This window comes from Barbus barbus (assembly GCF_936440315.1).
Source record: "Barbus barbus genome assembly, chromosome: 9".
Lineage (NCBI taxonomy): Eukaryota > Metazoa > Chordata > Actinopteri > Cypriniformes > Cyprinidae > Barbus > Barbus barbus.
In genome coordinates, this window is record NC_136737.1 from 13,753,977 (window position 1) to 13,766,080 (window position 12,104).

Here is a 12,104-nt window from a genome sequence, read left to right on the forward strand (position 1 = left end):
CTGACACCATGTGGTAGACTTGTGAACTGCAACCACTTCCATAGTTTTGTCTCCAAACTCTCATTTACTGACTCACAGGTCCGCAGAGGGACGCCCAGGCAGGCCGCGAGTTCATCCTAAAGATGTTCGTGGACCTGAACCCGGACAGCGACAAGATCATCTACTCTCACTTCACCTGCGCCACAGACACCGAGAACATCCGTTTCGTCTTCGCGGCGGTCAAGGACACCATCCTGCAGCACAACCTCAAAGAGTACAACCTAGTGTGAGAGAGAGAGAGAGAGAGATCGAACGAGAGCGAGACACCTGCAGCCCACACACGGCCGAAAGCACTACACACCTCGCACGCAGAAACACACGCACGGGAACTGTGCGGACACGCCTTCACCCCCATTAGGCACTGGATCTTCACATAGTCCTTTTCTTTGCCTGTTTTCTCCTCTCTTCCTGAATGTCGACCCCTCCAGCCGATAGCTTTATCATCAAACACGAAGGCTTGGGCCATTAAACCGGTGCCTAATGACAAAGAGCATTCGTTTGCTCTGTAGATGGGCTGTAGGTGGGCTCTACCTGAATGAAACTGAGGTACGAACTTAATGGAAACTCGGTGGAGCATCCGTAACGAAGAGTGGGCGACATTCTTGAAGGACTTCACCTTGCATCACTGAATTTAACCAGGTGTTAGTTGTGCAATCACGTTCTATAACACTAGAGGTGGAGGTGATTTGATTTAATACTATTTTAGGAGTGATGTATAGAGATTTCCCATCACTACTGGAGAAGAGATGGCACACTATGTGACTTTTTTCGTAATGATGAGTAATGAAAGCCACCAGTTTTTTTTTTTTTTTCAAAAACACTCTAATTGCTTTCCCAAAATCTCAAATCCTGTTTCTAAAAACACCCAGTTCGCTTGTGTATGCACTACATTTATCATTCAGGCAGCGAACGGTTTCCTCCAGTCTGACGTTTGCCAGTATTGGGTGTTTAATCAGTATAATTAAAGGGATCCAGCTAGTATTCAAGGATATTTACTAAAAGGTTGTGATTTGTTTACATGCTTCGTCACATCAGTTTTGAATCTTTGACCGAAGGAATCAAATAAACGCCTTTCCTAGCCAATTCATCACTAGCCAATTTACTCAGTATAACATTCAATATCCAGTGATTTAAATGTTCGTAGACTCACTCGGAACTCAACGCAAAAGTGCTATATAGCGTGAAATCGATTTAGTATTTTTTTATTTTTATTTATGGACCAGATATGTAATTAGTCGAACTCATTTTTCCAAAGAAATATGAGTCTCTACTGCTGTAAAAAATCCATTGGCAAGTGATCTTTTCTTTTTGGTATTTCGTAAATCGATTGTCGCTGTTCTGTTCTTTTAGTTTTCCCGAATATTTGAAATGCTTGAAAACAGAGAGTTGAACTTCCATTTTATCAACATCGCTTTATGCAAATAGGAAATTGAGATTTTTATCAGTGGTTGAATTCTTAACTGGTCTCTGCTTGCGTAGTTTTTTGAGAGTTCACTCTCGGTTTCGTAGTACCATATCTTAGTTCTCGCTTGATTTAGCTTTTTGGATTCCATAACTAGCTGGCTTTTTGGGGGGGAGGGGGGATCTTTGATGTAATTCAGGTGAGTTTTCATGCTTTTCATTACAAGGGCTAATTGTGGGCAGAGAATGGAAGGACTCTATGAAGACGATAGAGCAATAGGTATGCCGAAGTGGGTATCTGAATCAGGGACCACGCGGGTGACGCCGCGGGAGTTGCCGTTTTCCATAGGTTCACCTTGCAGTGCATCCAGGGAGCATCTTCGGAAAATGTATGCTATTTCTTGCTGCAAATCAATAGACTTCGAATGGACCGTTTTTGATTTTGTAAGTTTAGGAATTAAGTATTCGGTGGCGGTGATGTCACGCGTTTCCCTTTGCCATGTTTGGTTTCGGGGGCTGTGACGGTATTGCTTTTGAGTCCTGTTTACTCATTTATCGTACACCTTTTTTTCCCCAGCCGACTGGCTATGAATTTATCGCACATTAGCACTCATACAGTCTTATTGGCTTTGTTCGTATCATTGAAACAACATAGTTTGAGAGAAGCTGAATTTGTGAGAAAAATCACTAACTCTAAGGTAATGATTTAGCTAAATATTTGAATCGCAATGGTCTCTTATTGGTGCAAATTTTTTTTTTTTTACTAGTAATTGAATGTATTGTAGTAGGATTCTCTTTTTTCTTTTTTTTAACGAACTACTTTGGAAGCGTAGTTTTGAAGATGTATACGCAATTTTCCCTGTATATTCGCAGTTTTGTTGCGTTTTAATTAATCCTGTAAGCCATTACATATACATTTGGACCTTTTTGTGCATTTTACGAATTGTTTGCCAAATTGCAAACTTTTTTCTTTCTTTCTTTAACTAAACAGTCCTCCCGTTCCAGGCCAGTTAAGCTGCTTTTTTGTTTTGTTTCTAGTTTTTCAAACATCCAGATTTGCATACCGTCGTGCTTCTGGGCGGGGCTTCACACTTCATTAATTTTAAACTCCGTTTACTTGGGCGGGATGGTACTATCAGTCGTCATATGCCAATTTCAAACGGTTTCATTGTTGTACAAGTAGTAGAGCTGTAAATTTATGACGGTATTTTTGAACACGTGAACTTTTAAAGCTTTTGTACATACGACTTTCATTTTAAAAGGCTAGGCCTAATCTGAGAAACCCCTTTCTTTATCCAATTGAAACACTACAGTCATTTCATACCAATTAAGTCCACGAAACATCAGAATACGCTGTGCAGATGGCATAAGTAGCTTTGATATGCTGTTCAGCTGGTGTTTTAAGGGGGTTTTTTGGTCGTTCTCAACTATTTGTGATGTAGTTTGAAATGTTTTTCTTCCCTGGGTTAATGCACTGAACCTACTCTGCAGTAATGGAAAGAACTCCACTCATGTGACGTATCCGTTCCTCCAAACTTGTTCCTGGTATTCTGAGAAATGCAGACACTAATGAATAGAAATGACGCTTTTGCTTGAGGTCCACACTGACGTGATGGATGCATACAATATGAAGCTATCTTTACTTTCTTTTTTTTATTTCTGATGTCGATGCATTACCTGAAAACTTGTATGTAGGACACTTTAATATAATACATTTGTTTTTGATAAAACGGCTAAAATAAACTTTTGTGTAGTGGTGTATAAAATCAAAGTATTGTATTACTTTGTAATGTATTTCTTGTTCGGTTGGTTGCTCTTTATTTGATTTTTTTGATTTTTTAAAGCATACCAAATGTAAATGATGTACTATATTGAGTGTGCCAATCCCTTTGATTTGTAGAGCCAGACTCTTTACAAGTGCCAACGTTGTGGAATTCATTTAAAAAAGGACTTGTGTATTTTATGGTCCGGTTTTTAAAAGCAAATAAACATTAAGTATGTGCTTATGGTAAATGCGCAACAGGAAAAGGACAATTTTATTCTGTATTTAAGATTAAAGATGACAAACTGCTGTTTTTAAAAGAAATTACATTTTAATTGCATGTTTGTTTTCGGTGGAGAGGGTCTGGTAAAGGAGAAGCCGTATTAACGCGAAACCCTGCTGACAAGGGGCTTAATTATTGTTCATTTACAGTATTTTAGACCTATTTCTCTTTTTGTATGTTTCATTTCAACCACTTTTGCCTGAACCTCATTCATACATGAAAATGACTTTCATAGCCTTCTCCTTTAAAGAAAAAAAATATCCATTTTAAATTGGAATAAAATTTGTTCCTATATGTTTGCGTCTGTGTTGAGCTTTTATTTATGTCCTTTATTGCAAGAAAGATTAATAAAAGTGGTAAGAGTCCTGGTAGTCGTAATGATAACCCTCTCTTGTCATAAAGAGTTAAATAAATGACAAAATGATTCTTGCACAGCACAGAGATCGTATTAATATAACTTCAGCTACAAAGATGTCATTAAATCTCATTTCGGCATATATATATATATATATATATATTAGATGGATGCTATTTTTAATATTGAGGTTTGATTTGAACGTCAGAAATGTGAAGGAGATATTTCAAAAATCTTTGTTCATTATAGAGTAGAATAATCCAGTCAGATTTCAGTTATTTGTATTGATGGCCATGCTGGTATTATTATTTACATTTATTTTTATATATATATATATATATATATATATATATATATATGGATAAATAAATAGATAAAAAAAAATATATATATATATATATATATATATATATGTGAATGGTTGTTGGTGCCATTTTTATAGTTACATATTAAAAATATGTAATATTTATGTACATTAAAACAAAATATACCATTGTAGATATTAAAAATAAAATTAAGATATAAATATTTTATATATAGGTAATATAATTAAACAATATATGTGAATATTTATTCAAGCTGTTTGCTGGTGCTGTTATTAAATTGTTAGGAATTAAAATGTTTTATTAAAATGATTTATATAAACAGGAAAAGTTGTATAAATTTTATATTTTTAATAATTTGTAATCATGATTAATCCCATACAAAATAAACGTTTTTTGTTTACATAATATGTGTGTGTACTGTGTATATTTATTATGTATATATAAATACAAGCACATGCATGTATATATATTTAAGAATATATTTATATATAATAAAAAAAGAATATAAATGTATATACACACACACATGTAAATATTTTCTAAATATATACTGTATGTGTGTGTATTTATACATACATAATAAATATACACAGTAGGCTACAAACACATGTAAAAAAAAATTTTTTTATTTTGGATGCGATTAATCGTTTAACAGCGCTCATTTTTATATATAATTAAAATGTTTTATTGTATTTCTAACTTTCTACGTATATATATATATATATATATATATATATATATATAATGATTTTGCTGTATTTAACATATACATTTAAATTATATATATATATATATATATATATATATATATATATATAATAATTTATTGTTTGCTAGTGCTGGTTTGATGTTGTTTATTAGAAATGTATCAAAGTTATTACATTTATCTAATTGTATGTAAATGTATATTATATTTCATATAAATATATAATAAAAATACAAAAAAATTGCATGCATACAGAAAAAAAAACCCCGCATCAGCAGCCATCAGCTCCCAAACTCCACTTCATCTCTTGCACAGCCACTCGATTTCCTCCAACCAGGGAAGAGAGAGACACCAGCCCTTATCTGCGCGCATTCCCAACGTGGAAGAGGGACAGGAAAGACACCATATCAATCCGACAGATTCCAGCAAATCACCACCGGATCCTTATTTCTGCATGCCGACTGCGTGTTAGACAGCGCGCTCAGTGCGGCACACACCAGGCTGCTTTATTACCATAGCAGCCGCGCGAGCTGCCTGTAGCTGCACAGGAGCCTCAGCTAGCGACGGAACAAAGAAAACACACACAAATATAACCGTCTGCAGACCAAACTGCTTCCCTGTTCTTTGACGAGGAGAAGGCAAGACCCCGAAGACCAAAACTGACATGATGTTTCCACAATCCAGGCACTCGGTGAGTATAAATCGAGCGGTTTGCTGGCGCTGTGTTGATGTTGTTAGCTGGTTTGAGCTTAGCATAGGCAGCAGAGGCAAGTGTGCGTATGTTCAAACTTATCGCGAAGATCAAATATGTATCATTCATTTTCATCACATCGCCCTTTAATATTACTAAAACAACACGTTTTTACCTTAAAATCCACTAATGTGTGATTTGGCAGTGTTTGCAGATGAGAACAATGTAGATGTTGTGCGCCTGTGACATTTAACAGTTGTGTATTAATATATGCAACTTCAGTCCAAAAACCTAATAATTCTGTTATTTTACTAACCGTTTATGTATGTTTATTTCTCTGTAGTTTGGAGCAAGGCATGAAATTATGAGGTTTAAGTGCCAAATTCGTTTCTTTCAGGTTCTATGAATCTTTTCTAATGAACTCTCATCATTTTGCCAATGGGGTGCCAAAATTCATGTTAACTAACACTACAATCAGACTTTTGATAGAACACAAGCTGATTGCATTTTTGTAAGAGCAGCAAGACTTTTGCCAAAAACCCAAGGTGTAAATTTGTAATGACATGCATTTGCATTGTGCAAGATGTTTTCCCTGCAGGGAATCAGAGGTGTGTGTTGTGCACTACCTTGATCTTTTAGCCAAAGTACAGAGAGTCTGGATCACTGCTTATGAACTCGTTTATGGATTGAGTTACGCATAGCGAGTAGCTTCCTAATCAGCCTAACTAATGCTGTAAGTGATTAAAAGTATTCCTAGACTGGTTTGAATGCAATACCTTGTCACATGTTAAGTTTCTTGCAGGCTGTTGCTGATTAATGAGCTAATATGACAGCTATTTTGATTAGGCGCTCTTGATTAAAGGCGTATGGCTGGAAATAGAAGTGAATTAGCTGCCACTGAGCGACATGATTTGGTTTGCTTTACAGAATTATCTTGTGACATTTGATCGCCTCCTTGTAAAATGAGTTGTGGATACCATTTATGTTATGATTTTATATCTAAAATGCTGTGTTTTTGAGTAAAACTGGATTTTATGTGAGCAGAAATGTAGGGTGGCGTTTGATTGGCTCGTGTAAAGCGCACTTGGTGATGTCATACAGAAAGGAAAGTTGTTTGGGAGGTGGAGCAGTTTGTTGAGAATTTTTATTTTTTCTTAAATTCTGATTAACTTGCAGTGATTAATCGTGCACAGTTGTGGGTCAATGATGTGACACTCATTTTTTTGTCCTATTAATTTTTAATTTTTTCCAAAAATGTTTAAAATGCTGGTCATACATGCCATGACTTGAATACACCTGTTTTAAAATGAATGAAGTTAAAAAAAAAAAAAAATTAATGATGGAAAAAAAGGTTTTCTAATTTTTGCACAATGTGTTATTTAAATAAGTCTCTAATTTGGCGTAATATTACATAAAATTAACATAATTTGACCTTTTAATGACAAGGCAGGGTTAGTTTAGTTTGTAAAATGTCATGTGGAGCAACCCCCCAAAACTGGAGGATTTTTATGAATTAATAATTTTTACATTTGTAAAAAATACTTTTGGCCTTGACAAATATAATTAAAAATGCCATTGCATTTGACTTGATAGTTAAACCACCTGACATTTAATTTATCCTTAAATCTTTCCTTGAAAATAGTATAAAAGTTTTTCAAAATCATATGAAAGGGTTAATAATATTAAGAGTACATTACAAGATCTTTTCACTCGTTTTAACCTAGATTTTTAATTGTGAACACTCTTGTATGTCTGATTTCACTCTTCACTCTTGTACTAAGGAAATAAATAGGGTCAATTTTGATGTCACATTGACTTGAACATCTGAAACCCTTTGCATTAGGCCAGTTGTTGGATAAAAATCTCATCCAGCAATATATAAATCATATTTTTCAGGTGTTTGAGCTGAGGTAGTGAACTGAACAGCTCCTTTTCTGTCTGATAATGAGTGGCCGACAGGGAGCATGTGATGATGTGAGCTCGGTTGTAGTCGGCACTAATCTTTTGCCACGGCGCTGTGACTCCATAGCAACGACTTCTCACCAGACTTGACACAGAAAGCGTTTACTCTGACCAGCCTGAATGTCTCATGACTTCGGTGCAGGCGTACATGCAGCCTTTTGATTCCTGCAAGCCCACCCGACCATTTTTTTTTTTCAAGGTCATCTAACAATGTTGGTGAAATTTTCGAACCCATGTGCTTCTTAATTGGAGTATTAAGACCTGACACACAAAGTTAAAAGCAGGGATTATTGATTTAACCCCACACACCCCAAACACATTCAGCTGTTATGTTCATTTAACGTTTTATGAACGTTACCTGCAACCATATCTGACTTCTTTGTGCGACTGATGACGTTTAATAGCGTTTTGTCCTCCATTTTGTTCATTGAATCCAGATCCAGACGAGTGATGTCATAATGGTGGGTATGTGTGAATTGGAGTGCGCCATTGATTGTGGCTTTTCAAGGAGTCGCTTCTGAAAGCCATTGTTGCAGTAATGGCTGGAAAGAGAAGCGAGAGTTGGCACAGAAATGTACACGCAGCAATGTGTGTGTGTGTGTCGCCCTCAACCTGATGTTTTGGGGCAGATTTATTAAGTCTGCTCGAGTGAGCAGGACAGACCTCCGTCTTTGCCTCCCCAAATCCCTCAACGCGGCAGATAATCCCTGTTGTCCCACATCTTGCTCATTAAATAAACTCTGTTCCTTACACACACACACACACACAAGCATACGTGCATGAGAAAAGGCCCTCTTCGCCGTTTATCCCCCTGCATGCCATGCGTGACGAAAAACTTATTGCTTACCTTTTAAAACTTACCTTTTTTGTTTTGCTAAGATTAAAAAATGGATTTAAAAGGACTTCAAGTTTGTATAGTTGTGAAAGTTTGAAACTTATACCTATTTTTATAACCTATGTTATAAACTTAAAAAACTATATTGATTCTATATAGTAAATTTTTATATATTTAATACTAGTGCTGTCAATTAATCTCATCCAAAATAAAAGTTTGTAATATGTAAAACAAATATTATAATAAATTATAGTTGTGTATATCTGTGTGTGTGTATACAGTGATTAAATATGAAATATAAATAAATGTATAATCAATGCTTGTCTTAAGCAGTGCTAATAAATAAAATGTGTTATATATATATATATACACTTACTTTTACTTACTTTTGTCATTTAGCAGACGCTTTTGTCCAAAGCGACTTACAAATAAGAAAAAGTAACTAAAACTAAAAAGTTACAACTCTATAAATACTATCTACCCACATATTTAAGAAAATAAAGAAATTAAATAAAATTGACACATGCATATAACAACAACATTTCAATAATAAACATATCAATGAAAAAAAATTAAATAAAAAGCTACTACTATCCCTTGCCGGTGTCCCTGCCCGGTGGAGTCGATGGTCTTTACACTAAGAGGGCTTCACACGACGACTGCCGCGACCGCTGCCGCGGTATAATAACCTTTATTATACCAATCTAACAAATGATCATTTCAATTCAGCTGGACCCACTTTCCTGTTTATCAACTACAAATGGCCAAGCAAGTGCACACACTGACAAGATACACGATGCAGTACGAGACCAAACGCGATTTCAGCAACTCTCATCCTAGTAAACAAAATACTATATATATATATATATATATATATATATATATATATATATATATATATATATATATATATATATATATATATATATATATATATATATATATATATATATATATATATATATATATATATATACATATACATATACATATACATATATATATATATACACACACACACACAAATATATATTTTTATACATCATAAAAAACAATTGTAGTATAAATATAGTATAAGTTCACATAGCCTACTAAATTTTCTATAGCACAAATGTTTATATAGATATATAAAATAGTAAACGCATATGAATATTGATTTAATTGCTAAGGAAATAATTACAAAATCTTATATATATATATATATATAATGTGACGAGTCGGCTGCCTCCCCCCTGTCCATCATCACCACCCCGTCCCGTATTCGCCGCCCTTCACCAGGCTCCCGACGGGAGTGGGTGTGTGAGAGAGGAGGGGCGCTGAACACGCAGGGCTGGCGGCGTGTGATGAGGCGCACCTGACGTGAATGGAGCCTCATCACCGCCGCCGTTTAAACGCCGAGCGCGCCTCTCCTCGAGAGACCGGTCTCTTCCCGTGCATGCACGCTGGTGTCCTCGTGGGTCCAGGAAGGGAGCGTAGAGGGAACTACCTGCCGCCGTCAGAGACGCGAGCGGCCGGACCCGCAGTCCGGCCGACACTGCACCCGCGATACGGCCGTCGGGCAAGGACGCCGGGCCGTGGAATCCCGTCGAGCACCCGGGGATGAAGGAGTTGGACGAAGCCGCCATAGAAGCCGCCGTCACCCGCGCCCCGGGACCTCCAGACGGGAGCGCGTGCGGCCGCCGGACTCCGCCCCTTACCTGGACCCTTCCCTCCTGAACACTGCCCTCCTGCACAGCCCCGCAGCACGACGAGGACACCAGATCCCCGTTTATTTTGGACACTTTTCCCCCTTTGGACACTTTATTTTAAATATTGTTTAATAAAAACCTCTCCGAGGCTTGACGCCATGCCCACTGTGTCTGTCGTTGGCTCCTCCCGCCACAATATATATATATGTATATATGTATATGTGTAATTTAAGTATATAAAATATGAATAAATCTATTGTAATCGTGTATGTGATTCTTGCTTTAACAATGATGACTAATAATCTTCGATGAATAAAATTGTGCCAAATAGCTCATAAATAGGCATCAACAAATTCAGTGTTCATTTCTGCAGGTTGGGATGGTAACACGCACACTCCCAAACAGATGTCTTGGTTGTTGATGGCATAACTGCACATTACCATCACAAATATGTCTTTAAACACCTTTATGGACTAAAAAAGCGTACGTGGAGAGGACAAGGGGGAAAAAAGTGCACATTGGTGATACCAATTCCTTTATTTCCCTGTTTTTTTTGTTACATTAAATGATCAATTCAGGCCATTTCAAAAGAGCTGCTGACAATACACTGTCCTCCCCGAATAGGCTCGGCCTGTACTGTGGTGAAAGGACGAGGCGCGGATGGCTTAATTAGCTTGTCTGACTGTTTGTGTTCCTCCTGGCCTTTGGTGTGAAGGATGCGTGCTGGGATAATTGCGTCGCAGGATTATTTTTTACTAGCGCAGGTTTTTTGCCAGTTGCTCATGGCTTAGAGGCTTTGTATGTTGCACACATGTTTCTGAGTGTGTGTGCGCTGAGACAGACGGGCTGCATCAGTATTCTCTGTCAGTGATGGACTTGCGCTGTGGGAAAGCTGCGCCCCAGAGTAAAGCATCAGTCTGGAACAAAGCAGCCTGGTGGGGGACTGTTTAATGTGGGAGCACCTCGCTCAGACCTGCCTGTCTACAGACACCAGGCTAAAGAAGCCTTCCTGAATCATTTCCGCCTCCACAAATTATCACATGCTCACTGTGTCCTTGATATGTTTATACAGCTTTTATTTCAGTTTTAGTTAAATTAAATTAAAATGAATTTTTATTTTGCAACTAGCTCAAAGAAAAATGTTTAAAGTGCCCCTATTATGGATCTTTGAAAATGCCCTTTCATGCAGTGTGTAACACAGCTCTAAGTGAATGAAAACATCCTGCAAAGTTTTAAATCTGAAAGTGCACCGTGCATAAAGTTATTGTCTCTCAGAAGAAATAGTTGACTCTGAATCATTGAAACGAGTCATTTTTAAAATCAATCCCAAGCCCTTTCATGTTGAATTCAACATGAAACATTAGCATATTGCCTGCCCACTTGTTGGTCTTTGAGTTGGTCTGAATGAAAATGCAAATTCATTCTTTGCCACTAGGTGCAGCTTTTGGAGGGTAAAAATAGCTGTTTCCCCGGTAACTGTACACAAAGCAGCACTGTGCTCACAAACACTGCTTATCAGGCATTACAGGCATGATGAAATGGAAATGAGACCAATCGGACCAATCACCGTAGATTAGCATCACGCAAAGGAGGGGTTTGGAATAATGAATCGTTGAGCGAATCGTTTGGGAGTCGTTGAGCAAATAAGGTAAAAATAAATGCGTATAATAAGACAATGAATGAGTTTTTTGACCTTGCATGCATGTCAACCTGTTGTTGGGGACTCCCAAAACCAAATATGAACCTTTCATTACCCATAATATGGGCACTTTAATAAAATATTTAATTTTATTTCAGGTAACTAACATGTATTTTATGGTTTTAGTTATAACACTATAATAACCCTGGTACTAATAGTTATCTTGAGTTGTGTATGTTAAAGAAATATTAAAATATTAAAAAATTACTTATGTCCGTTTTACTTGAAGAACAAATAAAGAACATTTGCAGTAATGTGCCTACAGTGGCAGCAGGTCTTCAGATAGCAAAATTGGTTGCAAATGCTATTTATTTAATAAATCTTATTTAAGTTATAATTAATAATTCTCTCAAATAT

At 36.7% G+C, this 12,104-nt stretch overlaps 2 protein-coding genes across 5 annotated transcripts in view; both read left to right on the forward strand.

Annotated features, from left to right (window-relative positions):
• The window catches only part of LOC306874813 (guanine nucleotide-binding protein subunit alpha-11-like), a 30,683-nt gene extending 26,905 nt beyond the window's left edge, over positions 1-3,778 (forward strand). For both annotated transcript variants that reach the window (XM_079425078.1, XM_079425077.1), the window contains exon 7: positions 79-3,778. In XM_079425078.1, coding sequence (XP_079281204.1) covers positions 79-269 — 191 coding nt within the window. In that variant the 3' untranslated portion in view covers positions 270-3,778. The remainder of the gene's footprint in view (positions 1-78) is intronic.
• Positions 3,779-5,115: 1,337 nt separating this feature from the next.
• Positions 5,116-12,104, forward strand: part of LOC306875454 (TLE family member 5-like) — a 34,440-nt gene continuing 27,451 nt past the window's right edge. Inside the window, exon 1 of one of the 3 annotated variants that reach the window (XM_079426024.1) lies at positions 5,116-5,563. In XM_079426024.1, coding sequence (XP_079282150.1) covers positions 5,537-5,563 — 27 coding nt within the window. In that variant the 5' untranslated portion in view covers positions 5,116-5,536. The remainder of the gene's footprint in view (positions 5,564-12,104) is intronic. The other 2 variants (XM_079426025.1, XR_013784748.1) reach the window with 2 other exon arrangements.